Here is a 22,500-nt window from a genome sequence, read left to right as displayed (position 1 = left end):
TCCCATCACCGTCACACACTGGTCCACTGGGTGGTTACCGTGGAGATGAAAAAGTCACACTGATGGAGGTAAATCTGTCTCATCACATTTTGAATTATTAAAGCCACTGAATTTTTTTGCACTGAAATTATGTGAATTTTTTGTCTCTTAATTTAACTATGTTCATAAATTTAGAATAAAAAAACTTCAGATGCAAAAACTTCAGACCACACATCCGAGACACCAAGGATAAACAATCGATCAAATCTCAAGTCGAACCGACAGCCGGCCAATCAGGTTACGTTAGGCTGGTCATGTGACACCGATGCAGGAAGACGGTCAGCACAGATGTGTGATCTGAATTTACTGCATCTGAAGTTTTTTTTATTCTAAATTTATGAACATAGTTAAATTAAGAGACAAAAAATTCCGATACTTAATTTCAGTGCAAAAAAATTCAGTGCTACAAATTCATTGGCTTTAATAATTCAAAATGTGATGAGACAGATGTACTTCCACACACACTGTTCACATGTGGTTTAGGCTGAACTCACACTTTCACCAGTAAAATCTGAATATTTGCAACCTGATTACTGTGCAGCTGTGGAGCAAAAGGCTTCACTAATAGCACATGGGACAGGTTTAGTCTGACGAGGGCGGAGTTAAACTGAAAACCACAGAGTCGCTGAGTGGAGTCATGAGATCTGAGGACGAAGAGGAACGAGTGTGGAGCACAAGTGGACAGACTGTACGGTCTGAGTCAAATTACAACAGTTTTAGTTCAAGGTTCAGGGCTTTTTTTTTTTTTTTTTTGGTCTTTAACCCTCCGGTATCCGGGTGCGCCTTTTAGGCACACTTTGCACTTTGTTTTAAAAAACTTCATATTATTTTTCACAATTTAAATAAGGTTAGAATTGAATAGTTTTTCATTTTTGCATAATCTTTAAAATTCTGGCCACCAACTGAAATGTGCACAGTGTAAACAAAAGAAAATTACAAGACTAGCATCTGTCTCCCAAGTGTGCCTAAAACGCACTACTTCTTCCATTTGATATGTATGATTAGGACTGAGCTTGATTTACAAAAATAATATCAAATTAGAGCAAAAAAATAAATCAAAATATATTTAATAGTTTGATCTACATGTGTGCATTTTACGCACACTTGGTGACAGATGCTAGTATTTTTGAACATTTGACCTAGCGCCAAAAATAATAATGCAAATTAACCAATGTTGGAGTTAATCACTGACATATGCCAGGATGAAAAAATCAAATAATATGTGATCCACTTTTTATGAAGTATATTGAAAAAAATTTTTTTTTTAAATTTTTTGCATCCAAAAAAAAAAAAAGGTTTGTTTACATTACAAACACGGCATTTAAAGGGTTAAAAAATGTGACAGTTATTGAATATTTGGTATTTTTATTTACAGCTCAAGTTGCTGAAATAGAAAAAAGTGTAAAAGAATTAAAAACAAACTGTATGAAAAAACTTTTGACATTATTCCACAAACGTGCCAAAAAGGCACACTTGGTGCTTAGTAAGGGCCTTGCTGGACGGGATACCAGAGGGTTAATTTTGTATTTGATGTGAATACAAACGCACATGTTGCTCAAATGACCAGAGTAGTTCACCTCCTCAACAGCAGGTGGTGCTGTCATTGAATTTAACTGCACTAGTGTTGGGGTTTCAAACCTCTGCCTGGTACAGGAGTGTCCAGCTCATGTCAGTTCAGTTCCACATTCAGCTCCATCTGATCTGCAGTGGACCCAACCAGTCAAATAAGAACAGAATAATATAGAAGTAAGGTCAACGCCAAACTTTTGTTCAAGAGTGAAAAAAGTTCATTCACATTATGAAAGGGTTTCCATCTACAAACTATCCTTTCAAAAGATGTGAATAACATGAACAAACTGAAAAAACTCAGTGTCATTTGAACACTCTTCTGCTTCAGTTTATCATCTCCACATGTACGTTAGAACTGACAGATCACAGTGGATCTACAAACACACAAAACATTTAAGAACAGACAGAATATTGTTCAAATTGTACTTAATTCTCTTAAAATATTTCAGGTTGTTCATATTTGTTCAGGTTATTCACAGTTTCTGCAAAATGATACTTTGTTTTAGTGTAAATACATGAAAATATTTACATTTACAAAGAGAAAACATTTGCAGTTGTCATTGTTTCTATGTGATTCTGACAGTGTTTGACTGGTTCTGACCCACTGGACACTGAATTGATCTGAATGTGGAACCTGAACTAAAAGGATTGTTCAGATCTTCAGTGTAAGTTTTGCATGAAAATATGAATGACCTGAACAACCATGTGTAGTTTTAACAATAATATGCCTCAACTTCTCATTTATACACGCACACTACACACAGCGATACACAAACATTTGGTAACAGGCAGAATATTGTTCAAATTTTAGAGTTTGGAACTAAAATAGGAACCATTTCTACAATAATATGTCTCAGCTTATTTGCAGATCACAGTCAATCTATTATTTTGTTAAAAGTTGAACTGTTTTTTCTTAAAACATTTCAGGTTTACCCAGCTTCCATTGAACTGAATACTGTACTCTACCTTTTCTATGTATAGCCTGGAAGGTACGTGTATGTGCCCATGTACATGTGTGTGCATTTATGTGTGTATATGCATATATATAATTTTTTTTATTTATTTTCTGACCACTCCCAGCTGATGTTTTGTTTTGTTTTATTATTTTGTTCTATGTGTGTGTGTTTAAAAAAGAAAAAACCCAATAAACACATTTATACACAGGGTGGGGAAGCCAAATGTACACTGAACATGTAGTTGTTTTTTCTCAGCAGACACTACGTCAGTTGTTTTGAACCCAAACATATACTGATGTCATAAACATACCTAACACTATTATCCATACCTTTTCACAAACTTTTGCCCATATGAGTAATCAGGAAAGCAAACGTCAAAGAGTGTGTGATTTGCTGAATGCACTCGTCACACCAAAGGAGATTTCAGAAATAGTTGGAGTGTCCATAAAGACTGTTTATAATGGAAAGAAGAGAATGACTATGAGCAAAACTATTACCAGAAAGTCTGGAAGATACTATTAAAGAAGAATGGGAGAAGTTGTCACCCCAATATTTGAGGAACACTTGCGCAAGTTTCAGGAAGCGTGTGAAGGCAGTTATTGAGAAAGAAGGAGGACACATAGAATAAAAACATTTTCTATTATGGACATTTTCTTGTGGCAAATAAATTCTCATGACTTTCAATAAACTAATTGGTCATACACTGTCTTTCAATCCCTGCCTCAAAATATTGTACATTTTGCTTCCCCACCCTGTATATAAAAAAAAAAAAAAATCACATAAAAGCCAACTAAAATTGTTCATGTGTGGTTTTACTGTAGATTTTACTGAGTAACAAGATAAATATGAATAAAACAAACCTATGAGGAGTTGTGTTTAAAAATACAATTATCTGATTATTTAAAAAAAAAAAAAAATCTAACATTTCAGGTTGTTCATATTTGTTCAGCTTATTCACATTTTATTGCAAGGATAGTTTATAAATGTAAATTTGACACCCTTGATTGTTAATATCATCAGTGTAATTTTTTTTATTTTGTAAATTCATCCCCAGGGCCGGACTGGAACCTTTTGGGGGCCGTATTTGGTCCTCGGGCTGCATGTTTGACAGCCCTGCTCTACCAGATCATACACCTGTCTGCATGTGCGTCAGGTTATAATGAGAATAGGGCTGTTAGAAAATATCAGTTCTGCAATATATGGTGATATTTCATTTCACAATACTGTATCGATATTTTTAGGTATTTATTCAAATGCAGATATTGGAGGTTCATTTTTGTATTTTTGTTTTTTTTAATATTTTATTTATTTCCCACTCCTTTATTCAATAATGTTGGTTCCTTTGTTGGGATTGAACTCAAATCCTGTTCTGATGTTAGTTCTGAACTAATAGAATCTGAACATTTGAACAGGATCCTGTTCTGATCAAATAAAAATGTCTTTAGTATTTGTGCAGATTTCTGCTGTAATTCAATTCTTCAAGGAAATAATCATTTTAAAAAAGAAACAAACAAAAATTGCCTTTTTAACAGTATCATGATATATCGTATGGTGATCCCAGTGTTGTGATTTGTATGGTATCTCCAGGTTCTTGTGATACACAGCCCTAATGAGAACGTACGGTTACATGGCACTGATGGGAGTTTGAACTTAAAGGTGTTCATTTCATAACAGGACACGTTTCAAGCTGCGTGAACATTACATGGACTAATAGCACCACCTGTTGTCATGGAGGATGAATCATAATCATCAGAACTCGGAGAAAAAAATGTCGATGTTTGTGAAGCAAAAAGTCTGAGTTGAATAAGTGGAGTTTGAGCTGAAGTACAGCCGCTGTTCATGTGCCGAACCAAACCACTGTCTGTCTGGGACCTTCTGGACTCTTCTGACAGGTTTTATTCTTTTAGATCCATATGGTGACATGTTCCTGAGGGATGCACCCATCTGATCCTGGATCAGGTCTGATCCTGGATCAGGTCTAGTGGTGATCTGACAGGGTTCACTTCATTTATTACTGTTGGAATCAGTTCATAAACTCACACAGTCTTTGTCATGAACAGCTGATCCACATTCATTTACTCTGGTCTGTGGTTCTGTGCATCATGTTGTTTCTGCTGGAAAACTAGCACACAGTCCACAAACCCAGGACCAGGACCAGGACTGGGACCGGGATCAGGACCAGGAACAGGACCAGGACTGGAATGTAACTTTACATTTTCTACCATAAACTGTGAAACAAGCGTTTAAAGTCCAGCCTGATCCCAGTCTGGGGTCTGGACCTGGTATGTGGGCTGATCAGACCTGGTCTGGGGTCTAGACCTGGTATGTGGGCTGATCAGATCTGGTCTGGCCCTGGTATGTGGGCTGATCAGATCTGGTCTGGGGTCTAGACCTGGTATGTGGGCTGATCAGATCTGGTCTGGCCCTGGTGCTCCTGCTTCAGCCTGGTTCCTCCAGTGGTTCTTCTTCTGTTGCAGACTCAGGTGGATCATCAGACTCAGGTGGATCATCAGACCCAGGTGGATCATCAGACCCAGGTGGATCATCAGACCCAGGTGGATCAGCTGTTTGTGGTTCTAACACCAGACCGGCCGTTCCAAACATGAGCTGGGCGTCCCTGTCTGTGGCTGACGTCCTCTGGTTCCCTTCAAACCTCTGTCGTGTCCCTCTGTAAAACTACGGGGTTGATTGACGTGGCGTGGGCGTGGCCTGCGTCCTCTACCACAGCCAGCTGTCCAGGTGTTGGACGCAGTAACAGGACTGTTCCAAGATGGCCGACAGTTCCCCGTAGCTCTCCTCCCTCCAGGTGGGGAGGAGCCTCTCATTGTTGAGGGCCTGCAGCTTGGGCGTCCCCTCCCGGAGGACGTGGTACAGGCACGGCCAGCGGCTCTGGATCCGCAGGCGGGTCCGGCGGTCCAGCGTGATGCCGCGGACGATCTTCTTGGCCCGGAGCTCGCGCAGCAGAGGCAGTTTAAGGCGGGAGAAGACCAGGCCGCGGCTCGGAGACACGTCCAGGAACTCCAGAGACAGGGACTCCAGGGTGTAGGAGATGCCCAGGTTCCGCAGCGGAACCAGGATGTGCAGCGTCAGAGACTTGAGCTGAGGCAGCGACTGGGTGAGGGTCTGCAGCGTGGACGGGGTCACGCCCTTAAACACCCAGAAGTACTTGAGCTCCAGCACTCGCAGCTGCCGAAACTGGGTGAGCAGCGACACTGACACGTCCGACCAGTCGAAGTGGAGGCGCATTTTGGAGATGCGTGGACAGGTGTGGGTGAGTTTGGACAGAAGCTCCTGAAAACTGGTCACCTGTGGGGGAGAGGAGACAGATGAACAACAGCAGCTGGAGCTGGAATACAAAAGCTCAACAGGGAACGGTCTTCTACTCACTGGAACCAGGACGTCACATCAGGATCACTGTCCTTGGAAACGGATCATTATCACATTTTTCTCCTCAGATCGTATTTAACTCAGACCCACGTGGACCACAGTCTGTGGACCCGCTAAATCCAGGTGTTTCTGTTCTAATGCCGCGTTTCCACTGTGTGGTATCGACTCGACTCGGCCTTTTTGAGTTTCCATTACGAAAAAGGACCTGGAATCTGGTACCTGGTACTAGTTTTTTGGTCTCACCTCCGCCGAGGTTCAAAGCGATACTAAACCATGACGTGTAACACTGCAGACCACTGATTGGTCAGACAGTTTTCTCTGTGACCGCCCTTTTACAAAAACAGACGCGTTAGTGGACAGTAAATACAGCGGTCCATTAACCCACATGAGAACAGCCCAAAACTACACCAGGGTCGGTCCAGGAGATTCAGTCTTTGGTGGCTGACGTAAAAATTCAGACGAGACAACACGCAACGAGTGAGTTTATCAGCAACTCTGAGCAGACGACACGGAAATAACACACCACATCGCTATGACGACCAGGTACTGGAAAGTCAGCAGTATCCTGTAATGGAAACGGTCTGCAGGAATACTGAGTCAAGTCGAGTCAAGTCGAACTGGTTCCATGTAGAGGAAACGCGGCATAACAGGGGTCTGGGATCCAAAACAATAAGGACTAATGTCAGAATAGAGTTTATATTATGGGATAGATATCAGTGCATTGGTTTGTTTGGGTTCAATTATTCTCCTTGTTTCTAAAATGTCTTTAAGGGTTAAAGGTGGACGTTTGGGTCTTTAAGGGTTAAAGGTGGACGTTTGGGTGTTTAAGGGTTAAAGGTGGACGTTTGGGTCTTTAAGGGTTAAAGGTGGACGTTTGGGTCTGTAAGGGTTAAAGGTGGACGTTTGGGTCTTTAAGGGTTAAAGGTGGACGTTTGGGTCTGTAAGGGTTAAAGGTGGACGTTTGGGTCTTTAAGGGTTAAAGGTGGACGTTTGGGTCTGTAAGGGTTAAAGGTGGACGTTTGGGTTTTTAAGGGTTAAAGGTGGATGTTTGGGTCTGTAAGGGTTAAAGGTGGACGTTTGGGTCTGTAAGGGATAAAAGGTGGACGTTTGGGTCTGTAAGGGTTAAAGGTGGACGTTTGGGTCTGTAAGGGTTAAAGGTGGACGTTTGGGTCTGTAAGGGTTAAAGGTGGACGTTTGGGTCTGTAAGGGTTAAAGGTGGACGTTTGGGTTTTTAAGGGTTAAAGGTGGACGTTTGGGTTTTTAAGGGTTAAAGGTGGACGTTTGGGTCTGTAAGGGTTAAAGGTGGACGTTTGGGTCTGTAAGGGTTAAAGGTGGACGTTTGGGTCTTTAAGGGTTAAAGGTGGACGTTTGGGTCTGTAAGGGTTAAAGGTGGACGTTTGGGTCTTTAAGGGTTAAAGGTGGACGTTTGGGTCTGTAAGGGTTAAAGGTGGACGTTTGGGTCTTTAAGGGTTAAAGGTGGACGTTTGGGTCTTTAAGGGTTAAAGGTGGACGTTTGGGTCTGTAAGGGTTAAGGTGGAGGTTTGGGTCTTTAAGGGTTAAAGGTGGAGGTTTGGGTCTTTAAGGGTTAAAGGTGGAGGTTTGGGTCTTTAAGGGTTAAAGGTGGAGGTTTGGGTCTTTAAGGGTTAAAGGTGGACGTTTGGGTGTGTAAGGGTTAAAGGTGGACGTTTGGGTCTTTAAGGGTTAAAGGTGGACGTTTAGGTCTTTAAGGGTTAAAGGTGGACGTTTGGGTCTGTAAGGGTTAAAGGTGGACGTTTGGGTCTGTAAGGGTTAAAGGTGGACGTTTGGGTCTGTAAGGGTTAAAGGTGGACGTTTGGGTCTGTAAGGGTTAAAGGTGGACGTTTGGGTCTTTAAGGGTTAAAGGTGGACGTTTAGGTCTTTAAGGGTTAAAGGTGGACGTTTGGGTCTGTAAGGGTTAAAGGTGGACGTTTGGGTCTGTAAGGGTTAAAGGTGGACGTTTGGGTCTGTAAGGGTTAAAGGTGGACGTTTGGGTCTGTAAGGGTTAAAGGTGGACGTTTGGGTCTGTAAGGGTTAAAGGTGGCCCTAGTTACCTGGTCCATCTTGGTAATGCTGTCCTGATGGGAGCTGGAGCTGGAGTGGACCCTCAGGTCCAGTGGCTCCAAAAGGGTAAAGGTCCAGTTGAGGTCCAGGTGGCTCAGGTCCCTGCAGTGGACGTGGTCCAGCAGGTGACTGAGCAGCTCGCTCCACTTGTTGCAGCGGTCCCCCAGGTCGAAGCTGGCCTTCAGCGTCAGCAGGCTGGCCCGCCGGGAAATGAGGTGGTGGGTGTAATGGTGGACCCAGGACTTCCAGCGTTCGAATTCCCGGTTTGAAACCAGCAGCCCTTCCTGACCCAGGTGAAAGACGCCGCGGCGAGAATAGTCGGCCACTCGCCACAGCTTCCACGAGCGGACCAGGCAGCTCCAGCTCACACAGACCAGGGCGCAGCTGCACTTGTCCACCTCATTCAGGAAGGACAGGACGTGCAGCTGGCACTCCACCGGCAGGAAGTTGAACGGGAAGTAGTCGTCTGCCGCTTTCCGACGGCTGCTCACGGGGACCAGGGGTCTTTTTCGTGGCGTCATGATCGTGGTCTGGCAAATATTTGTAGTCATTGGTGGAGGTCAGAATCTCCACCGGGTGGTTTTGTGGTCTGGCTTTGCCATAAATCTGTTTAGTCTGTGAAGACACAAGAACATGAGAATCAGAATGGGAACTGAGGACATAGGACAGGGCTGTCAAACATGCACCCCCCAAAGGTTCCAGTCCCACCCCTGGGATGACTTTACAAAGTGTGTAAATTCCACAGTCCAGGCTGTGGAACTCATGTTAGTGTGGGTTCCACATCCAGACCAATCTGATCTACAGTCCAATAATAACAGCAGAAGAACCCAAACAAAAGAACCACTGCAGATTTACTATTGGGTTTGATGGACAAAATAATATGACATTATGTCTGTAAATAATGACAACTGCAAATGTTTGTCTGTGTTTTAGTGCAAAAAATCAATTTAAATTCTGAACATATTTCCATTTCCAAACTCTCCTGTACCAGTAAAATGTGACTAACCTGAACAAATGTGTCCAACCTGAAATGTCTGTATTAAATTCAGTCCAGTTTGAACTCTTTTCTTCCTGTTCCTCAGTGTTTAGTGTCTTTGGAGATCTGATCCAGAATGCACATGGACTAATGAGAAGTGGAGGAAGACTGAGAAAATTACACTGATTTTACTGAAGAAATGTCAATTTTTTCAGGTTATTCACATCTTTTTTGTTTGGATAGTTTATAAAAGTAAGCATTTTCATAATTTAATGGGGGCTTTTTTGCACTAAAACAAAGACAATAATTTGCAGTTGTCCTTATTTCTAGGTTCTTCTGTTCTTATTTTACTGGTCCGGTCCACTGCAGATCAAATCAGACTGAATGTGGAACCTGAAAGAACAGGAGTTTGAGAACCCTGGTGTAGGATTATTGCTTATGTGTACATTATATGTTCAATTTTTTATTTTTTTAAATAAATGATCTGCCTCAGATTAAATGTACTAAATGTTGCACATGTGAATCAGATTAACTGTTAAACTAATGACCACAGTGCTGGTTTGCTGCAGTTTTCCAGGCACATGATGGTGTGTTCTAACACGTGTGTTGGTTTGGGTCCATTTATCCAATAGATGTGTAAATGTTCCACTGGTAGAACCTGTCCAGTCCATGTATTGTCACGTGCAGACAGTGTTTGCAGTAGATCTGGTCGATCTGACACTAACATTCCTTTGGACTTAAACCCATTCTATCATTAATTCTACAGTTTCACATTCTGAGCCCAGACTGTATCTGTGAAACTACAACCAACCAGCATTTAGGACTGGATTTTCTTTTATTTGGCAAAGTTTAACTGCTTTTATTCTGACTTGTAGACCAGTGTTGGGTTGTTTGGAAATTGTCATATCAAATCATTTTTGTGATACATAAAAAAACAGTTTATGTGTAGTTTCATGGCTGGTTTCTGGTTATAAGTGATATGAAAACAGGAGCTGTTTTCTGATTCCCCTCATTAAAGTCAGATTTAACACAGTTAATATCTGAAGCAGATCATTTCTAAGACATTGTAGAGCAGTGGAATCAATCAGCAGATCTATCATTTTGTGCAACTGCCTCACTGGTCAGAAGTCCTCTCCGAATTTAGAGATCATTGTTATAAAACCACAGAATGTATGAGACATGTATGAGACTGTGATAAAGGACAAAGTCTGGACAAATGTCTCATCCTCTGGGATCCAAATTCAACCAAGTGTTCAAGTGACACTTTTAGTTCAGTCATACCTACATCTAAACTGGCTGATAAGGTCGGAGCTTCATTGTTTACCCCGTTAACACTTCGAAATCTACCGACTATAATCGAATAACTCCACACTTCAGTTTCAGATCCAGTCAAACGTCGGTTCGGAACTGACTGGAGGTTTTAAAGCAGCTCCGTTCCCTTCTCTGCCTCTTCACAGAACTCAGCCGAAGCACCCAAACACAAAAGACTTTTTCTAAAGGTGTAGACTTATGTGAGTTATGTGACTCTTATCTGAAGACAAAAGACGTGCCGTTACCTTTAGGTGAACAGGTTCCCTTCCGTCATTAGTTATAAAGCTAATATGCTAACAGCTAGCACCAGGAAGAGACAAAGGGTTTAAAATCCAACTAATTTTTACGCTTTCTTGTGGCTCTATCAGCACTGGATGTGTAGTTGTTTAATATCAGTTTCCCTTTTTAATATCAGTAAATAACAGTAAAAATGGTAAAAGACAACACTCATTAATTAGGCCGGCTAGCTAGCAGCTGAACAGCTGAGCTTTGTTGTTGTTTCTGTTGTGGCTCGACGGTGATGACGTCATCAAAAGCCGACAGGCAGTACGTTTTATATCCCAATTAACTCCGTCCGGTGGATGTCTTTTTTTTTTTTTTTCATAACATATTTATATATTTAGTGTTATACAGAGCACAATAAGAGCATGAAAAGTACAGTGCAATATTAATAAAATAATATGACATGAACAGAACAGAACATTAGCCAGGGGACAAAATAATCTATCAAATTATGCAAAGTTCATAACTGTTACATAGATCAGTGGTTTTAATAGCTTTTTTTACTTTTTAAAATACTTAATATTTGAAATATATTGAGTGAGCTCAATTTTTTAAAATAAGAAGGAAGGTTTGATATTTTTGAGAATTTGGATTTGTAAATGTGGTATTTTGCCAAAAATAGAATTAGATTGATTATGTAATACTGATCTGATTTGTTAGCAGCATATGTGAAAATACCAAACAATATTTTGAATAAGAAAGAGAAAAATCAAAAACAATATTCTGACAAATAAAAAACCAGACATCTTGCCAGGAAACATTTGAGAAGGGACAGGAACCAAAACAGATGATCGACATTTTCTTCTGATTGTTTACAAAAGGAGCAGTCCACACCGATGTCCTTTTACATCTGTGTAGGAACAGTTTGCAAGGATAGAATCGATAATTAATTTGAGAGAAACTTCTTTTATCTTTTTTTATTATTAAGTACTTAGAGGGTAAACACCAGATTTTTTTTTCCATTTTAGGTTTGGAAAGAGATTATTCCAATAAGACATCACATTTGGAACAGAGAAAACTTTTTTTTTTTTTTTTTTTTTTTTTTAATAAACCACGTATATTGCAGTTGTTTACTCTGTTTTGGCCAGAAAAACAAATTTGTCCAACTTCAGAATCAGCAAGGTTAAATTTCATCAGAGGTGGTTCATGATCTGCAGATTTTTTGAGAAACATTATCGCACCAGACAGGATAGCATCAAAAACTTGTGCATATTCCCATGGAGGTATAGGAATGGTGAATTTATCTAGAAATCCAGAATAAGAGAGTAAAACACCCTCTGAACTGAAAAGATGTTTAACTTAAAAAAATGCCATGAGTAAACCAGTTTTCCAAAAATAAAGATTTGTGTTTGTATAATATGTCTCTGTTGTTCCAGATGTAGGATCTGCATCCAGGGTTAAAATACACGTGTTTCTGAGTCTATGTGCACATATTCAGTATTTTTTTTTTTTTTAGGTTGAGCAGGACCAAACCAAACTAATAAGATAATAACGGAAAAATGAAAAAAACATCCAACAGGACTATCTTGAATTAATTTAAATTCATGAAGTGAAGAGGATGACATCAATGCCTGTTTGTCTTTAAATTGTCAAAAGTGTGATTTTTTTTTTTTTTTATTATTTTTATTTTTTTGGTGTTAATTTATTTTTTCAAGATAAGATAAGATTTTATTGATCCCACTGTGGTCAAAATGCAGCGTCTACAGTAGCAAATAAAATAAAATAAAATAAGATAAATAAATAAATTAATTTAAAAAAATAAATAAATAAAAAATAATAATAATAATAATAATCAAGGTGCAGAAAGACTCGAAATTGAAACAGGAAATATAGAAGAAACCCTTTCTTTTATACTAATCCATTTGACTGTATCTTGTGTGTACTTGTGTGTAGACTGCAGTGCGGTGTGTTCACCACTAGGTGGCTCTGTGACTCTCTGAATGGGACACAGATGATCCTGCCTTGGAGTGGTGTGTTCCTCTATGGAATTATATTTGTGCCAGTTTCTTGAGCGAGCAACGATAGATTCTGAGCACACAATTACAGATTTTGAGCACATAAAAATATATTTTGTGAGCACATCATTTATATTTCAAAAAGAAATTACGCTTGAGCGAACAAAAATCGATATTGTGCTCCATAAATGCGTTTGCATGTTAGTTTTACTCATAATGTTCTCTCACACATTCTTTCCATGGCGCACACACAGACCGCTGCGCTCGCTCACTTTCCCCCTCCCTCTCTCGCTCAACCTCCCTCTCCCTGCGCGCTCAGGTTGTCGTGTCCGCACGCTCAACTTGACACACACGTTACAATTGTGCCACAAAACTAACCAATCGGAGAGCTTGCGGAAGTACACTCTGATTGGCTGTTCACTCTCCAATTAGCTCGCTAGTTACATTTACCCGAAAAAACAGCGCTCGATGAGACAGACACGGACCGGAAGAGGAGGAATTGATTCTACACAAACTTATACAAATAAACATATAATGTAAACCCAGACAATGCAGTCCTAACGTTACGGCACTATAGTACAAAAACTAAACAAAGTAGTGGTATGACATGAGACAATAATCATAATAATAATAAATACTGACTGACGTTTGTGTAGAATCAATTCCTCCTCTTCCGGTCCGTGTCTGTCTCATCGAGCGCTGTTTTTTTGGGTAAATGTAACTAGCGAGCTAATTGGAGAGTGAACAGCCAATCAGAGTGTACTTCCGCAAGCTCTCCGATTGGTTAGTTTTGTGGCACAATTGTCGCGTGTGTGTCAAGTTGAGCGTGCGGACACGACAACCTGAGCGCGCAGGGAGAGGGAGGTTGAGCGAGAGAGGGAAGGGGAAAGTGAGCGAGCGCAGCGGCCTGTGTGTGCGCCATGGAAAGAATGTGTGAGAGAACATTATGAGTAAAACTAACATGCAAACGCATTTATGGAGCACAATATCGATTTTTGTTCGCTCAAGTGTAATTTCTTTTTGAAATATAATTGATGTGCTCGCAAAATATATTTTTATGTGCTCAAAATCTGTAATTGTGTGCTCAGAATCTATCGTTGCTCGCTCAAGAAACTGGCACAAATATAATTCTGTATTCCTCTGGCGTAATGTTAACCCGCAGAATCCAACATTGGACTCTTTGTAAAAGCAACACAACAGAGTGTTTTGATTCCCCTGGCACTGATAATATAATCTGGTGTCAGTGCCAGTGAACAAACCTGTAAGAATGAACGGACAAATGCATCAGTATTAGTGAGGAATGTTTCCCCATGCAGGTCTGCAACAGGTCTGGTCAGTGGTTGGACTGGACAGCTGACCATCAAACGCCTCATTATTGCAGGTACTCACACAATAAATGACATGTTTTACAGGGAACTGGAGGAAGTTATGTTAACAAAACCAATAAACACGTCAGTATCTCCAAGGGAAATGATCATTAATTTGAATGTTGTAATAAACCTTTAATTTTCCTCATTAATCTAATCATACTGATGGTAAACGTCATATTCATAAGGCTCAGTTGTGTAGATCCCTCCATAACATCAACATCTGAGGTAAAGAGTTCAAAATGTATTATAAAACATAAGCCTAAGGAGAAAAAAAAAAAAAAAAAAAAAAAAAAAAAAAAAAAAAAAAAAAATATATATATATATATATATATATATATATATATATATATATATATATATATATATACACACATATATATATACAATTTGCATGTTGTTTTTTCTATATATTACAACCTAAAAATGTAGCATTTGCATGCTTTTACTGTTGTTGTTGTTTTTTTTTACTGTATAATACTACCTAAATATTTAGTATTTTGCATGTTTTTACTTTTTTTTTTTTTTTACTGTATAATACTACCTAAATATTTCGCATTTTGCATGTTTTTACTGTTTGTTTGTTTGTTTGTTTTTTTTTTACTATTTACTGTTTTTTTTTTTTTTACTCTTTACTATTTTTATAAATTTTTTTTACTGTTAAAAAAATTGTAAATGTGAACGTGTTCTCGAGCAGTTTGATTTTTTTTTTTTTTTTTAATACTTGGTAACTTTTGTTTATTGTATTGCTCTTTTTTCTATTGTTCTGTTCACCTGCTAATTGTATCAATACGTGATTAATATGTGGTGCGTATTTCTGTTAAATGTTGCATCTACTTGTTAATTATCAGTAAAGGTTAAATAATTTAAAAAAAAACAGTCATGCAATACATGACAGATTTTTAATTTACAACACATCTCAACCTATAGATGTGAAAATAAACTGAACTGGAAAAATAAAAAATAAAAAGTCAAATAATAGTGACATTAGTTATAATTCCATTGTGTCCACTTGTCCCTGAAAGCATCATCATGCGTGTTTCGGTTGGTCGGGGCTGTGTCCCGAGCCAGCAATCAGAGCCTGAGAACGGCGCTGCTCGCTCCCGTGACCCCGCCCCCGCCCCTGCCCCGCCCCTCTGTGTGACTCGGCGCGTCTGTCACGTATTTTATTTTTCCGCTGCCCGTGAACGGTGCATTCCCGAGCCTGGCTCCGTTAGATGGTGTCTGAACCCGAGCAGAACGACGACAAACAAACAGCAGTCTGCCTTTCAGTCATTCACCGAAAAAAAAAGAGTTTTTAGAGAAAACAAGCTGGACACAAACAGAAGAGACGTTCACGTTCAGTCGCCTTTTCTTTCTTTTTGGATTCATTCTAAAAACAACATGAAAACTAAATCATCAACGGGGGTTTCTTCGTCCCCTCCCTGTCTCTGGGGCTGCTGGTGACCGAAAACGCCCTTCAGGTCCAGCCCGAAGCCAGGAGGACTGTAAGGACTGGTCCGGCTCGACCAGGACCAGCCGGACACGGACACCCGGCGGAAGGCGTTCCTGTGGTGCCGAGAGTTCCTGAACGGGTCCTGGAAGAGGATGGAGGAGGAGGACGTTCCGCATCAGCATCATCAGGTACAAGGACACTGGTCCATCTGGGGGGGGGGGGGGGGGGGGGGGGGGCTCAAGTGGTCCAGAACCAGTCTGTCCTTATGTGGTCCAGAACAGTGTGTCCTTATGTGGTCCAGAACAGTCTGTCCTTATGTGGTCCAGAACAGTCTGCCTTATGTGGTCCAGAACAGTCTGTCCTTATGTGGTCCAGAACAGTCTGTCCTTATGTGGTCCAGAACTAGTCTGCCTTATGTGGTCCAGAACTAGTCTGTCCTTATGTGGTCCAGAACAGTCTGTCCTTATGTGGTCCAGAACTAGTCTGTCCTTATGTGGTCCAGAACTAGTCTGTCCTTATGTGGTCCAGAACCAGTCTGTCCTTATGTGGTCCAGAACAGTCTGTCCTTATGTGGTCCAGAATAGTCTGCCTTATGTGGTCCAGAATAGTCTGTCCTTATGTGGTCCAGAACAGTCTGTCCTTATGTGGTCCAGAACAGTCTGTCCTTATGTGGTCCAGAACCAGTCTGTCCTTATGTGGTCAGAACAGTCTGTCCTTATGTGGTCCAGAACTAGTCTGCCTTATGTGGTCCAGAACAGTCTGTCCTTATGTGGTCCAGAACCAGTCTGTCCTTATGTGGTCAGAACCAGTCTGTCCTTATGTGGTCCAGAACTAGTCTGTCCTTATGTGGTCCAGAACTAGTCTGCCTTTATGTGGTCCAGAACCAGTCTGCCTTATGTGGTCCAGAACCAGTCTGTCCTTATGTGGTCCAGAACCAGTCTGTCCTTATGGTCAGTCCAGTCTGTCCTTATGTGGTCCAGACAGTCTGTCCTTATGTGGTCCAGAACTAGTCTGTTTATGTGGTCCAGAACCAGTCTGCCTTATGGTCCAGATCCAGTCTGCCTTATGTGGTCCAGAACAGTCTGTCCTTATGTGGTCCAGAATAGTCTGTCCTTATGTGGTCCAGAACCAGTCTGTCCTTATGTGGTCCAGAACTAGTCTGTCCTTATGTGGTCCAGAACAGTCTGTCCTTATGTGGTCCAGAACTAGTCTGTCCTTATGTGGTCCAGAACCAGTCTGTCCTTATGTGGTCCAGAACAGTCTGTCCTTATGTGGTCCAGAACTAGTCTGTCCTTATGTGGTCCAGAACTAGTCTGTCCTTATGTGGTCCAGAACCAGTCTGTCCTTATGTGGTCCAGAACTAGTCTGTCCTTATGTGGTCCAGAACAGTCTGTCCTTATGTGGTCCAGAACTAGTCTGTCCTTATGTGGTCCAGAACCAGTCTGTCCTTATGTGGTCCAGAACTAGTCTGTCCTTATGTGGTCCAGAACCAGTCTGTCCATGTGGTCCAGAATAGTCTGCCTTATGTGGTCCAGAACTAGTCTGTCCTTATGTGGTCCAGAACCAGTCTGTCCTTATGTGGTCCAGAACTAGTCTGTCTCCTTATGTGGTCCAGACTAGTCTGCCTTATGTGGTCCAGAACTAGTCTGCCTTATGTGGTCCAGAACCAGTCTGTCCTTATGTGGTCCAGAATAGTCTGCCTTTATGTGGTCCAGAACTAGTCTGTCCTTATGTGGTCCAGAACCAGTCTGTCCTTATGTGGTCCAGAACAGTCTGTCCTTATGTGGTCCAGAACAGTCTGTCCTTATGTGGTCCAGAACTAGTCTGCTTATGTGGTCCAGAACCAGTCTGTCCTTATGTGGTCCAGAACAGTCTGTCCTTATGTGGTCCAGAACCAGTCTGTCCTTATGTGGTCCAGAACCAGTCTGTCCTTATGTGGTCCAGAACTAGTCTGCCTTTATGTGGTCCAGAACCAGTCTGTCCTTATGTGGTCCAGAACCAGTCTGTCCTTATGTGGTCCAGAACTAGTCTCTTTATGTGGTCCAGAACTAGTCTGTCCTTATGTGGTCCAGAACAGTCTGTCCTTATGTGGTCCAGAACTAGTCTGTCCTTATGTGGTCCAGAACCAGTCTGTCCTTATGTGGTCCAGAACTAGTCTCCTTTATGTGGTCCAGAACCAGTCTGTCCTTATGTGGTCCAGAACAGTCTGTCCTTATGTGGTCCAGAAAGTCTCTTTATGTGGTCCAGAACAGTCTGTCCTTATGTGGTCCAGAACCAGTCTGTCCTTATGTGGTCCAGAATAGTCTGTCCTTATGTGGTCCAGAACAGTCTGTCCTTATGTGGTCCAGAATAGTCTGTCCTTATGTGGTCCAGAACTAGTCTGTCCTTATGTGGTCCAGAACCAGTCTGTCCTTATGTGGTCCAGAACTAGTCTGTCCTTATGTGGTCCAGAACCAGTCTGTCCTTATGTGGTCCAGAACCAGTCTGTCCTTATGTGGTCCAGAACTAGTCTGCCTTATGTGGTCCAGAACTAGTCTGTCCTTATGTGGTCCAGAACTAGTCTGTCCTTATGTGGTCCAGAACCAGTCTGTCCTTATGTGGTCCAGAACTAGTCTGTCCTTATGTGGTCCAGAACCAGTCTGTCCTTATGTGGTCCAGAACTAGTCTGTCCTTATGTGGTCCAGAACCAGTCTGTCCTTATGTGGTCCAGAACTAGTCTGTTTATGTGGTCCAGAACCAGTCTGTCCTTATGTGGTCCAGAACAGTTGTTTATGTGGTCCAGAACCAGTCTGTCCTTATGTGGTCCAGAACTAGTCTGTCCTTATGTGGTCCAGAACCAGTCTGTCCTTATGTGGTCCAGAACTAGTCTGTCCTTATGTGGTCAGAACCAGTCTGTCCTTATGTGGTCCAGAACTAGTCTGTCCTTATGTGGTCCAAACCAGTCTGTCCTTATGTGGTAGAACCAGTCTGTCCTTATGTGGTCCAGAACTAGTCTGTCCTTATGTGGTCCAGAACCAGTCTGCCTTATGTGGTCCAGAACCAGTCTGTCCTTATGTGGTCCAGAACCAGTCTGTCCTTATGTGGTAGAACAGTCTCCTTATGTGGTCCAGAACAGTCTGCCTTATGTGGTCCAGAACCAGTCTGTTTATGTGGTCCAGAACAGTCTGTCCTTATGTGGTCCAGAACAGTCTGTCCTGTGGTCCAGAACAGTCTGCCTTTATGTGGTCCAGAACCAGTCTGCCTTATGTGGTCCAGAACCAGTCTGTCCTTATGTGGTCCAGAACAGTCTGTCCTTATGTGGTCCAGAACCAGTCTGTCCTTATGTGGTCCAGAACTAGTCTGCCTTTATGTGGTCCAGAACCAGTCTGTCCTTATGTGGTCCAGAACAGTCTGTCCTTATGTGGTCCAGAACAGTCTCCTTATGTGGTCCAGAACCAGTCTGCCTTATGTGGTCCAGAACCAGTCTGCCTTTATGTGGTCCAGAACCAGTCTGTCCTTATGTGGTCCAGAACCAGTCTGTCCTTATGTGGTCCAGAACCAGTCTGCCTTTATGTGGTCCAGAACCAGTCTGTCCTTATGTGGTCCAGAACCAGTCTGTCCTTATGTGGTCCAGAACCAGTCTGTCCTTGTGTGGTCCAGAACCAGTCTGTCCTTATGTGGTCCAGAACTAGTCTGTCCTTATGTGGTCCAGAACCAGTCTGTCCTTATGTGGTCCAGAACTAGTCTGTCCTTATGTGGTCCAGAACCAGTCTGTCCTTATGTGGTCCAGAACTAGTCTGTCCTTATGTGGTCCAGAACTAGTCTGTCCTTATGTGGTCCAGAACCAGTCTGTCCTTATGTGGTCCAGAACTAGTCTGTTTATGTGGTCCAGAACCAGTCTGTCCTTATGTGGTCCAGAACTAGTCTGTCCTTATGTGGTCCAGAACTAGTCTGCCTTTATGTGGTCCAGAACAGTCTGTTATGTGGTCCAGAACTAGTCTGCCTTTATGTGGTCCAGAACCAGTCTGTCCTTATGTGGTCCAGAACTAGTCTGCCTTTATGTGGTCCAGAACCAGTCTGTCCTTATGTGGTCCAGAACTAGTCTGTCCTTATGTGGTCCAGAACCAGTCTGTCCTTATGTGGTCCAGAACTAGTCTGCCTTATGTGGTCCAGAACCAGTCTGTCCTTATGTGGTCCAGAACTAGTCTGTCCTTATGTGGTCCAGAACCAGTCTGTCCTTATGTGGTCCAGAACTAGTCTGCCTTATGTGGTCCAGAACCAGTCTGTCCTTATGTGGTCCAGAACTAGTCTGTCCTTATGTGGTCCAGAACCAGTCTGTCCTTATGTGGTCAGAACTAGTCTGTCCTTATGTGGTCCAGAACCAGTCTGTCCTTATGTGGTCCAGAACAGTCTGTCCTTATGTGGTCCAGAACCAGTCTGTCCTTATGTGGTCCAGAACTAGTCTGTCCTTATGTGGTCCAGAACCAGTCTGTCCTTATGTGGTCCAGAACTAGTCTGTCCTTATGTGGTCCAGAACCAGTCTGTCCTTATGTGGTCCAGAACAGTCTGTCCTTATGTGGTCCAGAACCAGTCTGTCCTTATGTGGTCCAGAACCAGTCTGTCCTTATGTGGTCCAGAACCAGTCTGTCCTTATGTGGTCAGAACCAGTCTGTTATGTGGTCCAGAACCAGTCTGTCCTTATGTGGTCCAGAACCAGTCTGCCTTATGTGGTCCAGAATAGTCTGTCCTTATGTGGTCCAGAACCAGTCTGTCCTTATGTGGTAGAACAGTCGTCCTTATGTGGTCCAGAACAGTCTGTCCTTATGTGGTCCAGAACAGTCTGTTTATGTGGTCCAGAACAGTCTGTCCTTATGTGGTCCAGAACCAGTCTGTCCTTATGTGGTCCAGAACCAGTCTGCCTTATGTGGTCCAGAACCAGTCTGCCTTATGTGGTCCAGAACCAGTCTGTCCTTAGTGGTCCAGAACAGTCTGCCTTATGTGGTCCAGAACCAGTCTGTCCTTATGTGGTCCAGAACCAGTCTGCCTTGTGTGGTCCAGAACCAGTCTGTCCTTATGTGGTCCAGAACAGTCTGTCCTTATGTGGTCCAGAACCAGTCTTTATGTGGTCCAGAACCAGTCTGTCCTTATGTGGTCCAGAACCAGTCTGTCCTTATGTGGTCCAGAACCAGTCTGTCCTTATGTGGTCCAGAACCAGTCTGTCCTTATGTGGTCCAGAACCAGTCTGTCCTTATGTGGTCCAGAACCAGTCTGTCCTTATGTGGTCCAGAACCAGTCTGTCCTTGTGGTCCAGAACCAGTCTGTCCTTGTGTGGTCCAGAACCAGTCTGTCCTTATGTGGTCCAGAACCAGTCTGTCCTTATGTGGTCCAGAACCAGTCTGTCCTTATGTGGTCCAGCGGATCTAGACCAGGCTTTGACCCCACCACCCATGGTTAGTTCAGGGTCCACACTCACCCCAGTGTGATCTGAAGTGGACCAGTAAAATAACACCAGTGAAAAAGTCCGATGGCGTCAGGACCAGGTTCACATCCACAAGGTTTCCTTCAAAATCTGAATCATATGAAGAACTGGAAAAGTGAAGGAAACCCAGTGCAGTTGAACAGTATTCCACATCAGTTTATCAGTTACATGTGCATTACAACTGACATTACAGTTACAAGTACACATAATACTGATAAAACTGCCTTTACTTTTCTTAAGACAGTTCACATTGTTCCTATTTCTTCAGGTTTTTCACATTTTTAATAAAAGGATAGTTTGTTAATTTAAACATTTTCATGTATTTCCTTTTTTTTTTTAACACTAAAACAAAGGTCAAATCTGTAGTTGTCATTATTTATTGGTTATTATAACAGTATTTTCTGCTCTGGTGCATATATTGAACCTGAAATAAAAATGATTTTTACACTATTGATTGTTAATTTCTTCAGTGTAATTTTTGCTGTTCACACATTCATCCCAGGGGCCACATTGGACCTTTTGGTGGGCTGGATTTGGCCCCGGGCCACATGTTTGACACCTGTGGTCTAGATCCTGGATGTCAAACCCATGTTAGTTCATCAGGGGTGGAAGTGGTCCAATAAGACAGAAATAATGTCAACTCCAAACTTTCCTTACATGATGAACATGTTGACGTCTACAAACTGTCCTTCCAAACAGGGCTTTCAGACTCTGTTTTTTCAGGTTCCACATTCAGTCCGATTTGATCTGCAGTGGACCCGACCAGGAAAAGAAAAGCAGAATAACCAAGAAATAATGACAACGACAAATTGTTTTAGTGCAAAAAATAACATTCACTTATGCCAATATTTACATTACAAACCATCCAAACAAAAAGGATGTGAATAACTTGGAAAAAAAAAACATATTTGTTAAGAAATATAAGTACAATTTTATCAATATAATGCCTCGACTTATCATTTCTACATGTGCACAAAACATTTATTAACAGGCAGAAAATTGTTAAAATTGCACTGAATTTTCTTCATTTCTTCTGTTGTTCAAGTTATTCACATGTTGTTAAAGGATCGTTTGTTAATGTAAACATTGTCATAATTTAATATTTTTGCACTAAATCAAACAGAAAAAAATGTGTGTCATTATTATTGATAGGTTATTACTTATTTTTGAGTTTGATGCCCTAACTTGCACTTTGCACATTCATCCCGTGGGCCGGTTTTGGCCCCTGGACCGCATGTTTGACACCTGTGATTTAAACAATGTGAACAACCTCAAATATCTTTGTATAAATCAGTGTAATTGTCCCAATGTTCGCCTGAGTTTCTCCTTTCTACATGTTCATTCTACTGTCCAGACCCCAGTGGATCTGCAAACACACATTTAATAACAGACTGAACATTGTGACCAGTTCCACAGACTGAAGACTGTTCAGCGTGTTCATATCTGTGCAGATTGTTCCTGCTTTTCTGTGAAATGATAGTTTGTTTCAGTGTAATACAGGAAAATTACATGAACATGTTTATATAAAGACAAACAGTTGGAGTTATGAGAAGAGCTGAAACAATCCATCGGTTAGGTGTTTGAAGCCAATGCAAAAATTCATGATTCGATTAATCGACTCCAATTGATTGAAGGGAAATATTCTGTCGCAGTTTTCCTGAATTGAAGCTTCTTGTGCGTCACAAT

General features: G+C 41.7%; 2 protein-coding genes and 1 long non-coding RNA gene across 4 annotated transcripts in view; 1 reads left to right on the top strand and 2 right to left on the bottom strand.

Annotated features, from left to right (window-relative positions):
• Positions 1-535: 535 nt before the first annotated feature.
• On the bottom strand, positions 536-8,610 carry LOC115416429 (uncharacterized). 2 transcript variants are annotated; one of them, XR_003934975.1, is made up of 3 exons: positions 8,021-8,610; positions 4,237-5,870; positions 536-550 (listed from the first exon to the last, which is right to left on the bottom strand). XR_003934975.1 is itself a non-coding variant. In XM_030130200.1 (2 exons), the coding sequence occupies exons 1-2, from the start codon at positions 8,579-8,581 to the stop codon at positions 5,283-5,285; spliced, it is 1,149 nt and encodes a 382-aa protein (XP_029986060.1). In that variant the 5' UTR covers positions 8,582-8,610; the 3' UTR covers positions 4,089-5,282. The 2 variants fall into 2 exon arrangements, 1 of the variants encoding a protein (XP_029986060.1); XM_030130200.1 differs by lacking the exon at positions 536-550 and having other exon boundaries at positions 4,089-5,870.
• LOC115416430 (uncharacterized) lies at positions 8,535-10,809 on the top strand. Its single transcript, XR_003934976.1, has 3 exons — positions 8,535-8,647; positions 9,945-9,949; positions 10,569-10,809. It is a non-coding gene; the product is annotated as an uncharacterized LOC115416430 (long non-coding RNA).
• A 4,479-nt stretch (positions 10,810-15,288) lies between these two features.
• The window catches only part of LOC115416434 (choline kinase alpha-like), a 48,792-nt gene continuing 41,580 nt past the window's right edge, over positions 15,289-22,500 (bottom strand). The window contains exon 7 of the mRNA XM_030130206.1: positions 15,289-15,498. Coding sequence (XP_029986066.1) covers positions 15,289-15,498 — 210 coding nt within the window. The remainder of the gene's footprint in view (positions 15,499-22,500) is intronic.

Source organism: Sphaeramia orbicularis, unplaced genomic scaffold, assembly GCF_902148855.1.
Source record: "Sphaeramia orbicularis unplaced genomic scaffold, fSphaOr1.1, whole genome shotgun sequence".
Lineage (NCBI taxonomy): Eukaryota > Metazoa > Chordata > Actinopteri > Kurtiformes > Apogonidae > Sphaeramia > Sphaeramia orbicularis.
Note: the sequence above shows the minus strand (reverse complement) of the source record. Positions and strands in the feature narration are given on the sequence as shown.

Bases quoted from the DNA above. Each gene is read 5' to 3' on its own strand.
- LOC115416429 (XM_030130200.1), bottom strand. From the start codon at position 8,581: ATGACTACAAATATTTGCCAGACCACGATCATGACGCCACGAAAAAGA. The intron at 5,871-8,020 runs GTAACTAGGGCC...TCTCCCCCACAG, and splicing joins GCATTACCAAGATGGACCAG to GTGACCAGTTTTCAGGAGCT.